The following is an 18,215-nucleotide window of genomic DNA, read 5'->3' as shown; positions in this document are numbered from 1 at the left end:
GATTTATACAAATCTGACAATTTTCATGCTTGCTGGAACGTGGTACAAATTACCCAGCATTATGAAGTCGTATTTTACTGAGGTCTTAAGTGCAGTACATTGAATATTGCCAGACCATTCTTTCATAGAAAATAGTCTTCAGAATATAAAACAATTGGCTGTCTCTGCTCAGAATGGGATTAGGAAAAAGCCTGCGTGGAAACGGAATTACTTCTCACATTAAGGAAGGAGTCATTAGAGCATCTGGTGAGGCTTAAATTATGACTGCCTATTCAGTTGTATTGCTAAGCAGTTTTTAAGTTAAGTGTTTCACAGCTACTTAATTTAGAAACCTATACCCTGAAATACTTCATGTAATATAAAGTACTGTTTTCTTTTTAGGCTTTTCCTTCACACAGAACACCTTCTCTTTATGGATACTGTGCTTTCTGCTCTCAGAGATGCTTGTACTCTGATGGCAGAAGCAGAACAGGAGTATAAATATAAATATTCTGCTTTGGTATCATGGAACATCACTGCTAGTTAAATTTAATAATTGTGGGTAACAGACTTCCTAAGGTAGAAGAAGGAAGAAGCATATATGACTCAAACATCAATCTCTTAAGAAATACGTGTATTCTTACTACTTTTCTTGATAACTGAAACTTTATAACAAATCTGTGTATTTTGAGAGGAAATCAGGTTAAAATACCTTCTTTATGGTGCTTAAACCTAACAAGGAACCCAAGGCCGTAAAGCTCCTGAGAAGAAAACACAGTAAAGTCCTACAGGCAACAGGCTGCCCCCAGAACCAGCTCTTCCTTCCAGCCTGCCCATGTCCTGGTCCCACTGGACATTTTAGAACAGATTTTAATACATTTTTATACTGGGGTCCTTTTATTTATAAGCAATCATGATCACGGTGACAAATTAAATCCCAGTCTTGGTGGTCACAGTGACAAATCAAATCCCAGTCTTGGTGATCATTTTTGTTTATTGTCCAGGTGTACAGTTTTATAACTCCAGAGTATAACTCCAGTCCTCTCTCCCTAATACTCTTTTGTTTATTTAAAGTCACCTCCTTCATTACAATTTCCACTATATAATAATATGGAGCATCTGGCTATGAAAGGCAGAAGCTTAAAAGTAACAACATGGAATATTTATGAATTATGTAAGAATATCATATTATATAATAGAGAGTCTATTGCCATTTTGTTTTGCTTCTTCAGCTGATGAGTATGACCATTTTCTCTATCAATTCTTACATTATTTCCAACGGGAAAAATAAACTCCAACCCTCACGGCACCCAGTGGTTGGGATGACCAACATCCTTCCCAAACTGCTATCCTATGAGACTAAAACCTCTACAATCCTCCAAACGCACTGAGGTCTCAGACTAATTTATAGAACCAAAGAACAGAACCATAGAATCATTTAGGTTGGAAAAGCCCTCCAGGGTCATGGAGTCCAACCATTTCCCAGCACTGCCAAGGCCACCACTAACCCATGTCCCCCAGTGCCACATCCACAGGGCTTTTAAATCCCTCCAGGGACAGGGACTCCAACAGTAGGACTCAACGATCTTTCACTGTGACAGAATTTCCTTTCCCTGTTTTCTGCCATCCACCCCACTGCCTTCTTTCCACATGCACCACTGTCAAGCACCAGTGGAAGTCTGTCTGCCTTCAGTGAGAATGTCAGCAAAGTCATTTTGCATGTAAAATCAAGCAGCAATGTTAAAGTCATATTGTAACTGGGCATGTCCAGAGATACGGGGAATAAGGATCCCAAATGTCAGAGCATCCTACTGAAACACACAAGGAATGCAAGAGAAATTCTTGGGTCTTGGGACTAGCAAGATAACCTCTCCCTCTCCCACCTCTTACTCTGGGCTGCAAAAACAACATTAGAATAAAATGGAACAAAATTAGAACCCAGGATCATGGGAAGAAGCCCAGAAGTGGCAAATGAAGCATCACAGTAAAAATCAGACCACGTTTTTGAGAACCAAGGAAGTGTATCTCACACCATGCCAGCATCTGTGATTTCAGGATGTTGCAAATGCTTGGAAAACTCAGCTCCATGTCTATGAGTTTTGGGAAATGAAGACAGCAGGCATTTAAGACAACGCCTGCGATAAGTAAGGGGAAAGTAGCTTCTGTTCAAACTCTGAACCCTCATCACCACGGCCAAGGGTATGAAAAGAGCGTGAGTATCAAGCAGGGAAAAGGCAACAACAGAATGCATTCGTCCTGGTTACCTGTCCACACTTTTACAAACAACCATTTCCAAAAGAGAAGTGACTTGGAGAGAATTAAATCCTTAACAAGCTGTTATCTCATGTTAACCCAGTCCTCCACAAAGTGCACAGGCACGCAGTCATAATTTCCTTATATTTGGCACACTGTCTGTACCTGACAAGCACCATAACAGCTTATTCCAGATCACATTAACAAGGACCTTCCCAGTTTCCCTTGGAGCGTGGAGCAGGGCTGGCTGCCAAGATGAGAAGGATGCCTGATGCAGGATTATCTGCCCTTGCAAAGTGCTTTGCAGCACGGAAACAAAATAGGAATGACCCACTTCGATATCTACTTTAAAGTTATGGCCCTGTTTTAGAACCACAGCAGATATCGACTATTTATTACTATACAGGAAAATAAGCTTTATCCATTGAAAAGCACGGATTTAGGTTTTATTGCCCATATTTGCAGGCTACTGTCACAAAACGACCATTCCGTTATGTCTGATTTAACAGAGACCTTTAGCCAAATATGCAGGAAGAAGTAAGCTGAAAATCCATCCTGCATAGTAGTTGAGAACCACCATTCAGTGTATTTTTATAATAACATGATACATGACTGAAAAAAACCATAATTCACAAAAATCTCTGAAAACCTTGTGGTTTGAAAGCAGCTACTGAGCTGTTCTGTTAAGAGAACCAAAAGGCAGAAGTTTCTCAGACAGACAAGACAGTGGAGGTTTTGTCCATTCAGAGTAGGTTCAAGTATAAAGCAAGTTAAGATTTATTCTGGGATTATTTAGTTACTCAGTTATCATTTCTGCTGCTTAGTTCATTGGTATCAATTAAGTCACATAAAATCCAAGTTTCTCCACTCCTGAGTTTCAGCAAAGATGATTTTCAGAGAAGTCTGTATATTTACCTGATGATCCTCTGAGCAGCATACTGATGAAGGCAGCGGAACTGTGCTGACATGTTTGCTAAGGCTGCCAGACAATTTGTATGAAGGTATTTGTCCTGTCAGAAAGAAGAGGAAAGATAAAAAAACCAACACATCAAACTGTTCTTTTGACAGACACTGACACCTCCTGCAGGAGTCATTCAAAAGGCTGAGTAATGTATGTTGTTTTAAAGGACAGGGTCAAAAGCACAGAGTGATTCCATACAGATTTCAGGGTGTATATATCTATATGTACAGACTTGTAGGTGTATGTCTTCGTATCTTTAGCGATGTTGACCTACAATGGCATCACAGATGTACACAGAGACATCTTCCTCTTCTCTCCCTTCCTCTCTCCCTTTTATACTCTTATCCTGAAACTTTCTACTTCATAACTCATCTCCTTATTAACTCTTTCACAGCATTCCATATATCCCAAAACTATAACCACAGTACACTTCAGGGAACTGATCCTCATTTCAGCATCCCTGAAACCACTTGACCAGATAAGCAACTAACTGATTGCCCTGTCAAAGTCAAGGGTTTTTCACAGAAAAAAAACTGCCCACTTATCCAATCCAAAAGGGATTAGTTTCCCTATTCAAGTCTAAAATATTCATTTGCATAACATAACAGATTCTAAATATGACAAATATATGCCAAAATTGTCCTCCTTCCTTTCAATTCTTTTGATCATAAGAGCAAAATCTTTAATTCTTCCAATTTAAAACACAATTAATTTTTTTGGCTACTTTTTAATGCAAAAAATTCTGTGCTTTTAACTGCTGAAAATATTCAGAAGTGCACGATACTATGCTTATATGTTTGAAAAAAAGTATAAAACCAAATTCTTGAAAAATGCACAAAACCCATCTGATATGACCCTATAAAGGTGAAGAAGTAAAATCACTAACAATAAGTAGAGCTGGAATTCCCTCTTTTAAGTCATTTAAGAGGGGCAAACAATCCACAATGATTTATTTCTTTTCTTGAATCTAAGGAACTCTTCTTGTTTGAAGATGGGTTTGATGCCTGACTTAAGGTCTTTAGAGAATCCTACTCGACGAACTGGATGACAATACAGAAGTTGTGTTACAAGTTCACAAACGCCAAACAGTTAATGTACCTGATTTGTCCATTTCCTGCTGCAAATCCAGATGCCACCTGGCTGCAACAGAATGAATAAAACCCCACACCCTGTTTGAAGTCGGGAGTTAGAAATCCACACACAAGGGCTCCAAGTAACTCACCCTTGTCCGTGTCATGTTGTACTGGATGGTTCTTATCACCACCAGTATCAGGAGACTCCCAAGTGAGATCTCTGTTAGGACACGCTCAGCATACCAAGTGATGTTTTTCAGTATCTGGGGAGAAAAAAAAAAAAAAAGAACAAGGTTCTTCAGCACCTGTGTCAGAATAAAGAACGTGGGAAGCTGTCTGGAATCTCATGTTCCTTAAGACAAATTCCTTAAATTACCTTCCAGACTCAAATGTGACTTAATTTTTGTATTCCAAAGCATGAGCAAAACAAAATTAAAAAAAAAAAAAAAAAAAAGTCAGACCTCTGCAGCATTATCACCTAGGAGATCTCACCAACTTTAAGCCCTGTGGAAACACACCAGCTGCAGAAAGATTACTACATTTAGCAATTCCCTATTTTCTACGCCCTGTGCCACCACACTCCTATATTCTTTTTGATTTTAACCCTTTTCACCTTATAAAGACTCCATTTCCACCCTAGACACGTGAATACTGCTGCCAATTCCTTCCCATTTTCCCTCACCACAGGCTGGGCAAGAGGCAGCATGCAGGAGGAGCTCTGACTGATGGGCAAGAGCTCACACGCTGAGGGTCACGGGACAGATCCACAGGCGAATGTTGACTCCACACTGACGCCTTTCTCTTGCCAGACACAAGGCCTCTTCCCTTAACACTTAAACAAAGTCATCAGCTAGGTTAAGGCTTTCGTATCTTTCAGTGCTCTCCACTGTCGGGGTGGATGAAGTTTACCACCATTTCCAAACTTATTGCAGGAGGAGAATCACTCCATTCTTTCCTTGTACTCTGCCAACCGACACGGAGGAAACATGTGCACAAAACACCATGACTTAAAAGACTGGTAAAAATGAGTCAGCAGGAACTGTCCTAAAAACATGGAAAAGATCCTCTATAAATTCAGGGTTATTCTGGGTCAAAACTTAAATATATTTAAGAAGGACTATTGCACACAAAGCTGTTGCTCTGTATAACTTCATCTTGGAGATACTTGAATGTGTTTTACTGAAACTTCAGATTCAATGAAAATAATACGGATGTCTTAAAAATTCCAAACCCCATCAATCTCAACTATCAACCTCTATTCAACCTCTTCTCTACAGAAGTTATATGAAAACACTTCTGACTGTATTCAGGTGTCTCAACACAAGAAGGACGTGAACCTGTTGGAGCAGATCCAGAGGAGGCCACGGAGATGCTCCAAGGGCTGGAGCCCCTCTGCTCTGGAGCCAGGCTGGGAGAGCTGGAGGTGTTCACCTGGAGAAGAGAAGGATCCAGGGAGACCTGAGAGCCCTTCCAGTGTCAGAAGGGGCTCCAGGAGAGCTGGAGAGGGACTTGGGACAAGGACATGGAGGGATAGGACAAGGGGGAATGGCTTCCCACTGCCAGAGGGCAGGGTTAGATGGGATATTGGGAAGGAATTGCTGTCTGTGAGGGTGGGGAGGCCCTGGCACAGGTTGCCCAAAGAAGCTGTGGCTGCTCCTGGATCCCTGCAAGTGTTCAAGGCCAGGCTGGACGGAGCTTGGAGCAACCTGGGATAGGGGAAGGTGTCCCTGCCCATGGCAGGGGGTGGAACTGGATGAGCGTGAATGTCTCTCCAAACCCAAGACATTCTGGCATTCCATGATTCTCTGTCTCTTGAAGCTCTTTCACAGTACAAGAGTCATTTGAAATAGTATTCTGGTTATGACTCCTATTAGTTGGTAAGCTGATGCAGTTTGAGATACAGAAGTCCTTTCTTTACTATATATGAAGAGACAAAAGTTCAGAACATTGAAATAAATTTAAAATAAATTTTAAAAAGGTACGTCCATTATCACACATTGCACAGTACCTCACTTTTTGTCAGCACCTTCCTATTTCCCACATGGAAGCTAAAATGAAGCCAATGACTGCAACCTATAGATGGGAAAATCACTAATCTATGGCGAAGGTGACAAACATCCCCAGCTGCAGGCTCAGGTGTGGTGGGTTCTGGTAAACACCTTTTGCTAAAAGGATCACAAAATCAGAATACGGGGGAGAGGGGAAGGCTTGAGAGGTATTTAAGGGAAGAATGGTCAAGGCTGAGGAACAGATAGGAAACACGAAATCACTACAAGAAAGGCTTCCACAAATAGCAGGTGATGAGTGGATGCGGAAGCCAGTATAATTTCTGGTTATAACAAGTCACTAATACTATTTTAAGACAAAGTGGTGATGGTATAAATGAAAGCAAGTCATCCAAGGAGTTTCAGTAAACAAGGATAACTACTTGGTATGAACAACACAGATGATTAACAGGAAATGTCTGAAAGACAAAGCAAAATCCACACCTATTTCAACCAAAAAAAAGGCAACCGAAAAGTTAAAAAGCTGTTAGTTGGATAATTAAATGATTACACATATATGAACTTCACTGCTAGAGAACTTGATCATCCCAACGCTGCTAAGCATAAACCTATGATCAGACATAGCAAGTTCTTGGGTTACTTCACAGCTGCAAAATCATAAAATAAGTGTAGACAGTCATTCTGGTTGCCATTAATTGTGATTCTTAATAATGGCTTATTTATGACTATGTGAATATACCTGTTTTCAAGAGAAGATTTTATATACGAAAATTAATTAACTACTTGGACAAAAAAAAAAAATATCTCAAGCTCAGCATTGGAACCTTCCAGAACAAAAGTATACTGTTATTTGAAGAATATATTATATGATCATTAAGTAATGGTTACACTCTGTAACACATAAATATAAGAGGGATAAGTTGTGGTTGCACATTTCATTTCCTGACTTTTAAAACCTTATTGAAAATCTAACATACTCCTTGTAAAACACAATATAGCCATGAAAATGGGAGGTAGAAAATATTATTTGTTTTGACATGACGCACAATGCAAATCCAAACACATTTCCAGAAGATTATTGAAAAGACATAATTGCACTCGATTTGCTCTAAAACAATACCCAAGGGCTGGGTTGTTTTTTTTTTCCTCTCTGAGACAAAGTACACTTAGTCCAACAAAAAAATATCAGCTTGAATCATTAAATCTCTAATAAGGTATTTCTTGTAGTCTCTCATTTACGAGTGAAATAGCAAAGCAACCTCCTCCCACAAATAAAATTAGTCCATGTTTCCTCCCACTCCCTTTGGTGCTATTTTGTGGGGCACATCCCTGTACTTTATGAAGCGAAGTGGAAGCTCCTGATTCACACTAAGCTGGGACTCAAAAGCAGGTTCCATCAAATCCTCTCTCCAAAAAGGTGCCCCAGTGGGACAAGAGGGATAGGACTGGGACAAGTTAGGTAATCTCAAGCAGGACCTTGAGCCCTCCATCCACATCTTTCTCATCCACCCATGGCTCCCTGTCCTATATACAAGCCATCATCCTTCCACTTTTCCCTCCCTGTAATTCATTCCCAACTCTTTGCCAACACAGACCCCATTCCTTCTCAGTTCTTTTTTTAATCAGCTTCCACTCCCCCACGCACACCTTACAATCATGGCATCACAGAATGGTTTGGGCCCAAAGAGACCTGAAAGCTCACCCAGTCCCACCCCCCTGCCATGGGCAGGGACACCTTCCACTAGACCACATGGCTCCAAGCCATGTCCAACCTGGCCTTGGACACTTGCAGGGATCCAGGAACAGCCACAGCTTCTCTGGGCAACCTGTGCCAGGGCCTCACCACCCTCACAGTCAGGAGGAATTCCTTCCCAATATCCCATCTAACCCTGCCCTCTGGCAGTGGGAAGCCATTCCCCCTTGTCCTACCTTGCCCATTCCGATCTCTCATCAAAAAGAAGGCTGCCTCCATCTTCCTCAGCATTTTGTCACTCTGTTCCTGTCCTGCCTCTTTACCCATTTCTTTGCTCAGCAGTCCCAAATCTTACTTGTTTCTTGTTTAATTCTTATCTCTCTCCCCCATTACACCATCCCATGTTCCTTGTACAGCCAGCCACAGCCTGTTTCCAATTCCGCCTTTCACATCGGGGCTCCTGTTCCTACACACTTTCAACATGTGGATGTGGCACCTGGGGACACGGGTTAGGTGGTGGCCTTGGCAGTGTTGGGAGAACAGTTGGACTTGATGGTCTTAAAGGACTTTTTCCAACCTAAACGATTCTGTGTGGTTTCAACCACTGCCAAGCAGCAACAGAACCACCACTGGAAGCAGAGTGCCATCCCAGAGGAGCTGGAAGCAGCACTTACATAAGCTTCGGCTTGTCCCTACGGATTTCACCTGACAACATGACCCCTGTGCAGGGGAGGATGCAAACAGCCCAGCTGGCTCTGGGAACAGCAAAATGAGAATATTCAGTCACCACGGACGTCAGGGCACCTCCAGTTACATACGTCCTGCGCAGATGGAAACAGACTCCCCATGCCCCCGAGACTGGTAATTTGGTCACAATTAGTCACATTATCAGCAACAGAGCCCTGGCACAAAGGCCACCTGACAAAGTTTCAAATGCCTAATGCAAAACATGAAGTTACCAGAGATTGTTAAAAAAACATGCTGACAGCTGTAAGCACAGACAAAGACGTGTTCGTGCCCCGGTCTCGCTCCAGAAATGGCAAATGGTTCTCCCTGAAAATCTAAAAACATCAACCTGGGAAAAGGCCAGTCACTGAGACAACTATTCCTTGAAATAATATACTTACTCCTAAAAAAATAAATAAATTCAAGGTTAAAAAGTTACCTCTGAGAACCTGTTACCTCTCCTCCACAACGAAGAAAGCAACCACAGCTGGTAGGCAATGAAACGACTATTTGAAAAACAACAACAGCAACCACCACCATCCCTCACACAGCTTTGGGTTTCAGAAGCATAAGCCATGAAAATATTCTAAATTTCAAAATCATCTACCTCAAAACAGTGCCACAATTGACCAATCTCACTGATTTGCAGATAACATTAAAAAGCAGAAGGAAAAAGGAAAAGGCTCAGTCCTGGGGTGGTCTTGCAAGAATAATTAAAGAAAAAAAAAAATTAAATGTTTTGATGAATTACTCTTTTTAACACCAGGCTCCTGGACACCTACAACTCAGGGAGCACAAACTGCAGATGCAAAGAGCAGGAGCTCAGATCTACATATACCAAGCAGCAAGATTCTCAGCTTCCCATAACTTTCCTCATGAGATATTTTTGAACACACTAAAAATAAACAGTTAAATCGTGATTTACAGTCTATCACCATTTACTAAAAGGTTACTGCTACATAACATTTTGTATTATGTTATTTTGACATCTGGTGTAATTTTATTTACAGTTTCATAAATCAGAGACCAAAAATCACCAATACATGTCTCCTTTGGGGAATTCCTGTATGTACTCATTTACTCTGGTACCAGTAGTAGTAGTAGTAGTAGTAGTAGTAGTAGTAGTAGTAGTAGTAGTAGTAGTTGTAGTTGTAGTAGTAGTAGTAGTAGTAGTAGTAGTAGTAGTAGTAGTAGTAGTAGTGAAAGCAATTGAGCTCTTTGTGGTTACAGTGACCCAGCTGCATTCAACCAATTGCAGGACCTATGCTTTTGATCATATTTTCCAGGCAGTTAAGACCACATTCATTTTAAATAAAAAAATCCTTCAGCATCCTACAGCAGTCAAAAAGAGTTTTTGTGGTTTCCTGAGCTCTTTACCAGCTGGTATAATCACCAGATTTATAAAACTTTGCTTACTAAAATTAATCTGAAAAATCAATAAATAAATGTGGGTTAAATGCCACAAAGGAAAATAGCCCATAAATGGACTGTACAGTCATGCTTCTTATAAGAACAGTACACAGGATATAGAGCAGCAGAGAGAAAAACAGGTTGATCTAAAATACATCTTTATTTCTTCACAGAGACGGAGGAAAAAAATAGTCCTGCCATAACTGCTAAAATCTGGTAGGTATTTGCGGTGAATTAAGGTTTTGTGAAACTGATGCTAGATGCTCACATTTTACAGAAAGACCCACACATATTTTCTGACTCCCCCAATTTCGCAGCCCTATAATATCCTCTCAGCCTTTAGGAGACATGAAGTTAATATTTAAGAAACTATGAGACAAATTTCTTACTTTTTATTGCAGTTTTTGAACCGTAACTTGCTCATTCATACCTGAAAACATCCACTTAAACAATCCAAAAAGATGGGTGAGGGGAAGTGATTTATCAGCATGATTTTGAAACCTTTTTCCCCCTTCACTTACTCCCCATCATAGGATCTGTAGGAATCCACCACCCAAACCTGTATCCACCACCCAGAGTTCACAAGAGAAGACGTGATGTTCACATTTGTACTTTCACATCCACATTCCTCAGTAAATGGAATGGCACAGAAGATGTAGATCACGAAGATAACTTTATAAGTAAGGAATCCTTTCTGTAAGGAACACTTAAGGGTTGGTATCACAGTTACCAACTCATCTATGTCACAGTTCATTCAGGTGGCTTTCAGAGCACACAGTTTAAAGTTTGAACAAGGACAGACCTCCACTTTCTCCTTCACTGCATCCAATCCATCCATGTGACACTCAGATTAAGAGAAGGGGGCAAGAAAAAGCCTTTAAGTTCAATAAAAAAGGCACTGCAAAGCTGCTTTGCCTCCAAATTTGCTCTCTCCTTTGGCATCAAACATGCCCCATCCAGCTGAGAATGGAGAAAAGGGTAAAAGAAAGAATAGTAAGGAAAAGAGGACGACAGGAGGAGGAATTAAGACTATTCCACACCTGTTCTCTGCAGTGCCATAGCAGTGCTTTGGCTTTTGAGGGCAAAAGTTTGCATTTTCACAGCTTTTTCTTCAGTGTGGCTGTCAGGAGAAGCTCAACAGACAGTGCTGCAGGCTCGGGTATCTCACAGCCACTTCTCATTATCCACCTAAGAAGCAAATCCAGCAAAACCCTGGCCACACTCTGTTAATGAACAGATGCTTCTCACCAGGCACAGAGAGGAGGAAAGAAGCAGTTAGTGAAAATCTGAAGTAAATCAAAGATTAAATTCAGAAGAAAATGGAAGAAGCAAAGGCATGACTGAAAAAAAAGAAATCAGTGCAGGGTAGAAGGAACAAGGTGGGGGTTGTGTTTTTATTAAGATGGAAGTAGTAAACCAATATCCACACTGCACAGCAAACACTACAACTCTGCTGGCAGGGTGAGCTGAAAGGCAAGAATAAACCGGACAAGAAAGCTTGATCTATGTTTTCATTTCACAGCTGGATCCTCATTAAGAAATTTTAGGGAAATCTTCCACTTTTACTCATCCAGTAAGGAATTTATTAAAAGACTGCGTGTAAAGCCTTCAAACTGAATGAAGAATGATGGGGGAAGAGACTGAGGCAGGAATGAAGCCTTGTCTGCTGTGCTCCAAGAAGCTCAGTTTATGGGAGAGGTTAAATGACTTAGTGACACAGAACCCAAAAATACACATCACACACGTACACCTCTGGTACACATTTACAGGTTCAAGGCACACGAAGTTGGAGGCAGGAGAAAAAAAGCTTCGGGAAAATATTTCTGTCATCTTCATGGTTACTATAGGTGCTCCTACTAAAAGCTGCTTCCTAAAAGGTATTGCCAGGAAATTGCATATAAATCATCTCTTCTTGCTTTCTACTCTCAGAGCTACAGTAAATAATCTGAAATTTCAGAAAATAAATGCTGTAACCAAAAAAAATTGCCTCTCCTTCCAAAACAGGCTGGAAATTTACCGGGGAAGAGTTCTGTTTAGAAACTTTGAAACTAGCTTGCAGCTTTTTTGCCATTTCAATAATTTCACATAAACCCAAGAGAGAGTTTCTGTGTCCCAGTCTAAAAATGAAATTAAAACAGTGCAGATATCTCATGCATTATCACAGCTTTAGAAGCTGGGAAAATAGAACATAGTTGTCCAAGGTATTGTCCAGCAGAGATGGTCAAGGTCCACCAAAGTTAGCCAAAATTTGGATTCTATTATATGGACAACATAAAATAGAAACGGATCTAGCAGAATGACACAAAAAGAAATGCCAAGTAAGGAAGTAACAGTCAGTCTGGAAAATAAAACTCCAGCTAAAAGCTGCATCAAACCGGTTAAGCAAGGATTTTAATTAGAAATAAAAAAAGGCTTCCTGGTTTTTTCCCCTCTCCTCTAGGCCCTCCACTTCCACAGCAAACATTCAGCATCTTTGAGGCAGCCTGCCCGGCTATTACCACGTTACTTTGTAACAGGAACACCAAAAAAGACAAAGAAAAAGAGGTATATGCAGTGCTTCCTCTACAAGAGGGAGAGGAAAAGTTCTGAAATTGCTCTTCAGGTTACCCATCCTTACAAAAGAAATATGTATCTGTCATCAAATTTGGATGAGCCCATTCAGCCTCCTCTGAGGGAACATATCTGCCAATGTATCTTTGTACAAGTAAACACTGAAATAATGTTTAGAGCTGAAGGATTATTTACCAAAACAACAACTCACCACTTCGTGAATGGATCGGTTGAAGCCATCGTCCTCTGTGAGGATCAGCAAAATGATAAGAGCCATGTAAACATGGTGTGAGTTCCTTTCCTCAACGTGGTACAGAATTTCAAGAATTGGCAGAACCTTTAGGGAAGGAAAAACGTGCCTATTAGTTTATTCTTCAAATACTTCAGACAATAAACAGAGGAGGCTCTAAAGCTCCCATGTCCTTCTCAATATCATACCAATTCCTCCCTCTTGAAATAACCACCCCTAAGCAGTGATTCTGTCTCTGCAAGAGAGTCTAAAAAAATGCTTTCGTGTGGTCAGACATGGAATTTCAATCCCTAATAAATGAGATTCCCAGCCATACCTACCATAGGCCCCTCACGCTTCAGTTCTCCTCTCTACACTACGGGGAAAATCAAATTGCTAAACAAGATTCTCACCAGTTCAAGCAGGAAAACAGTTGTTTCTAACCATCTGTGCTACCACATGCCTGGTGTGAAAGGACTTTCCTCATCAAATCTAGCCATGCAAATTGGAGCTAAGGTGAACAGAGGCATTTTGAGTCAAATCCCATTTTGGTGTGCGAGGATGATCCCAGAAAAGAACCAGTTTTGGTTGGGTTAAGACTAGAAAAGGCCTGTTTTTCCAATTTTAGATAATATGCAGCCAAAGAGAACTGACATTATGACGAGAGTTCAGCCCAAGGTCTTGCAACATTTCCACCAGGATGAACAGTTTAAGCCAAAGTCTTGCAATAATAATGAAAATGAGATTTCATTGCAACAGCAAGCATACCTGAATGCTAGTCTAAAGTTAATCCAGATGCAAACGCTGTCCCTCTACCAACTGAAAATTAGCTTTCCACTGGCTCAGTACGACGTGGCTTCCCCAGGCTGCAGAAATAGGCCTAAATCACAAAATACCCTGGAAAAAGGAACTGGAGAAAACTCTCAGTTCCAAGAAGCTTCTAAACACCTAAAGGCTTGCTGTTTTTCAAAACGGGCCAAGTGCAGCAGGATGAATCATGTGAAACCTATTCTGGTGAGTGGCCAGGACACCGAGTGCTTCACAAGCCTCTGAAGTTACCAAAATGTTCTCTTACAATCAACCATCCTCAAAACAGCTGGAACATACTAAAACAGTTTCTATTAAAATGAAATGAGATTGATTTAAATGCTCCAGGCCACAAAACCTTTTGACAGATGCTTTGGTCAGGGTCAAGACAAGACCGCAACAGAAGCTGAGGGACAATACATTTACAATAATATTTTTATTACTATTAAATAAATATGAAAATAAAAAACACTACATAAAAATATTTATACATTGCAATCACGCTTCCTTTGCCATTTTAAAGGATCCTTCACAAACTTCTTTCTCCAGTAGAAACTTGAGTCAACATCTTTGTGTTTCCTGAATATCGGTCTTGACTAAAGACCAGGTTTTCCCTAGAACATGTAACTGATGTATGGCCAAAAAACATTAGCCCTTTTCCTTGGGTGGGGGAAAAGGGAGACAAACATTTAGTCCACTGTTTAAATTATTTTAACTTTAGTCTACTGTTCAAATTATTTCTACCTCCAACACTTTCATGCAGCTTTGACTGCACAAGCTCTAAGTCCTTTCCCAGTCCAAGAGTTATGATAATAAGCTGCATAGAGCTGGAAGCAACATAAAACTAACCAAGAATTGCATTTACAACTGGACTTTGCAGGGAGAACAACAAAAGCCTTGCTGAAGGCAACCAGTGGAATAACTTCTTGGTTTTCTAGGCAGACCCCAAGTAGAATCATTTAATGGTTTGGCTTGGAAGAGTCCTTTAAAGGTAACTGAGATCCAGTGTGGTTAGTGTTAAATAATTCCACACAAAGCACTCTGGCAAAGCATAATCCTTCCAAACAGCTCAGAATATCTTCTCTTTCTATGCACATTAATATTAGTTCAAATTGTAGCTGAAAAAGTCCATCCATGTTCCTCAAGTGCTCTGAGTCCTACCAGTGTGTGGCTACCAACTACATTTAAAAAGCATGCCTTGATACTAAGACATCAGAGACATTTCCCTATGAGCCAATATGTCAAAGTCTTACTAAAATTTCATAATAGCTACTGAACAGTGGACTTGCTTTCCAAATTACTGCAATCAATCCTCCTGCCCCAAACGAACCTCTGTTTTTTCAAAACCTCTTCCCACCTCCACTGCCCTGGCCACGATTCCCTTTCCACTCCTCTTTTAGGCTTCTCTCCATCTACACACCAGATGAAGCTCAGGGAGGCAAATGGCAACTCTTACCTGCCATTTCCAGATGAAAATAGAATAAATTCACACAGTTTCTATAACCCTTCCTCCTTCCAACACTTTTTCCTTTATAGTGATTGCAAGGTGCACACGCCTTTAGGACAAGTATTACTGTGCTCAGAACAAAAGCTGTTTGACAAGCCACAACTTAAATAAAAAAGTTAGGATGTAAGATTCAATTAAAATTCTAATTATATTAAAACAGAAAAGTGAAAAGACTTTGGGAGATGACAGTTGGAATCTGGAGGAGATAGTTTTCTCCAAAAGAGGAAAATCATCTCAGGGAGCTTCCTTCTTATGCGATGGCTTTGTCCACCCATGCACTGACAAGACAACAACCACCTATTTTAGTTATTACTGGACCTTATAGTCAGTAAACCACCACTACTGCTGACACTCCCCCTTCAGGAGCAGCTTTTAACCGGCAAGACACAGCCACCATTAAAAAGTTACTTTTAATCCTCAAAACAAGTGGCAGGTAAAAACAGACACTGAAAATTGCAGGTGCTATATTCAGTCCCAGGCTGGTTTCCCCAATAAAGAGTTTTAAAATAGCTTGTCTTCAGAAATCAACAAAACACAAGCAGTAACCTGCTTAAGCCAAATTATAGCACAGGCAAAAATATTGCTGCACCATCAATTGATATAAATACATCATTATATACATTATTTCAGTCCAGTCATGTCGAGCAGCAACAAAAGCTCAACTCAGCAGCCAAAGCAAACATATTGAATAGCTCATTTCTTATAAGCAGAAATCTCACTGGCACTTTTAGTTGCAATATTGGTGTTAATTGCACTTTCAAACAGGAAAAGGCTTAACATTCTCTCATCCACAGACCACGATGCTATGCCTATCAAATATTTGTTAATTGCATCCTATTTCAACTGTCCCTCCACTTTCCGGAAGAGCAAAAAAGTTGATTCACTAACAATAAAACATGAAGCTCAACAGAAGGTGAAGGTATTTACCTATAACTGACAGAGAGAGATTCATATACAAATGAATCACCACCCCTCTCTGCAAGCAGGGAGTCCTCTCTGTTCAAGGATTCCCCCTTATGAAGGCACATACATGTCCTGATGCTTCTCAAGCTCCTCTCTGACCTACCATGTAAGATTCCTAAGCCTCTCACAGTTTTATTGGTAATTTTAAGGCAAACAAAAATTAAAATTCTCTACACTGTTTCCATTTTTCAACAGCTTGTAACTATTTCATGAAGTATGGTAGTACACCACCAGAAGACTACACAGTGTATTAGCACCTTGCCATACAGGAAGGAATAACCAGCTCCAATATTCAAGGCCCTTCATCTCATTTACAAGCCCAAGACTGAATTAGCTTTTTTTCACTGCAGGGTTGTAATTAGGAGATAATGATTTCTTTGTCCAGTAATCCTCCTACTCCCCCAGTCCTTTTTGGGTCTGTGTTACTGAGTAATTACAATTGCTCTTCTCAGTTGGTTGCTGCTCATTCTTACCTTCTTACTTACCGATAAAAACAAGAGGATTGGACAAAGATGTCAGTAACTTGTCAGTACAGATCACAAAAAAGCAGCAGTATGCAGGAAGAGCAAAATAAGAGCAGGCAGTTTCAAATGTTGGTATCCAAAAAAAACCAAACCACCCCCCAAAAACATACTGTTGACTTTTCAGTGATGCTTGTCTGAATTTTCTCAGACTTTCCCACACGGTGTTAAATGCTGATGATGGTTTCTGGGATTTTCTGATCTTTTTATTTTATTTTTTTTAGGTGATAATATATGAAAATATCCCACATTGCAGAGCATCTGAGTACCTGCATTTGGAGTTGTTTTGACACATGCACCTCATGGTTTTTCCGGAAGTTTTACAGTATATCAGACAACATGATTCTAAAACAAAGCACACACCTAACCTTTTCTTCTCCAAAGCAACCTGGTCTAGTGGAAGGTGTCCCTGCCCATGGCAGAGGGTTGGAACGAGATGAGCTCTAAGGTCCCTTCCAATCTAAACCATTCTGGGATTCTATTTGATGACTCTAAAGTTACAGCAAATTGTTAAGCTTAGCAGCTGTTAAACTTCTCATATCACACACTAACTGCCCCAAAAATTATACTTTGCCATTTGTTCACAGAACTCATGCAAAATGACTCAGCCCCTGCCCAGATAATCCTCAGCAGATGACACAGGAGTTCAGTCTTGAATCAATTCAATACCAACCATCTCACCCCCGTTTGCCAACAGTGGCGTCTATCAACTCCGATTTTAGCAATACATCTGCTGGAACTTGGACTGAAACCAAACTCACTCCATATCTGCCATCAAACAGGCAAGGGATCTAATTACCTGGCAAGATTTCAAATATTAAAATGGAAAGAGTTCTCTATTCCGTTACCAATCCCCCTAGACAGCCATTATCTTATTAAAGGAATGCTTTTTAATAAGTAAGATTTGCTAAAGTGGTTTGTGACATGACTAAAGTGGGGAGCATAAGCTAATTTATAACCTACAAAAACCATACCAGGTGTCTGTTATATTGCCCATTAACCACAATCCTATTTAAGTGGCTAAAAACTCACTACAGCTGTATTTCTATAAAACCTGTGAGCTGCTCCATGAGGAGTTTCAGTCTCAGGTCAACCCTGTAAGACATTTGGCATGTTAGTCAAGTTACAGCTCATTTTGTTAACTATTATTCCTGAATGTACACAGTAAGCTCGTGCAACTTTTTAGTCCAAATATCTAAAAGAGATAAATAAAATAATTAATAGAATGATATTTGCCACCAGTTTCTTTACACTATGATCACAGAAGCGAGCAGGTTTGACCTGGATCATAATAGTGGCACAGAGGAAGAGGGAAAGAGACAGCCTTGTAGCTTTACCAGTACTACCCTTTACTGCAGTGACATGTTCTGCATCACACTCCTGAGACGACATAACAAAAATGAATAAGTGAGCTAGAACTGGTGAAAAAGTGAGACAGGACCTACTGCTCCCACTGCAGAACAGGGACCACTGGCAGCTGCTGACACTCAGGTCCAGCCCATTGTGATGAAAATCAGGCAGGCAGAGAAAGACTTAC

The 18,215-nt window shown here is 40.4% G+C and overlaps 1 protein-coding gene across 4 annotated transcripts in view; it reads right to left on the bottom strand.

Moving 5' to 3' along the window:
* The window catches only part of DYM (dymeclin), a 215,479-nt gene that overhangs the window by 117,280 nt on the left and 79,984 nt on the right, over positions 1 to 18,215 (bottom strand). For all 4 annotated transcript variants that reach the window (XM_017819757.1, XM_017819758.1, XM_017819760.1 and 1 more), the window contains exons 11-13: positions 12,863 to 12,988; positions 4,416 to 4,529; positions 3,148 to 3,242 (exon numbers count right to left, since the gene is read on the bottom strand). In XM_017819757.1, coding sequence (XP_017675246.1) covers positions 3,148 to 3,242; positions 4,416 to 4,529; positions 12,863 to 12,988 — 335 coding nt within the window. The remainder of the gene's footprint in view (positions 1 to 3,147; positions 3,243 to 4,415; positions 4,530 to 12,862; positions 12,989 to 18,215) is intronic.

The sequence above is a fragment of the Lepidothrix coronata genome, unplaced genomic scaffold (assembly GCF_001604755.1).
Source record: "Lepidothrix coronata isolate B3197 unplaced genomic scaffold, Lepidothrix_coronata-1.0 Scaffold77, whole genome shotgun sequence".
Classification (NCBI taxonomy): Eukaryota; Metazoa; Chordata; class Aves; order Passeriformes; family Pipridae; genus Lepidothrix; species Lepidothrix coronata.
This window is presented reverse-complemented; position numbering and strand designations above follow the sequence as displayed.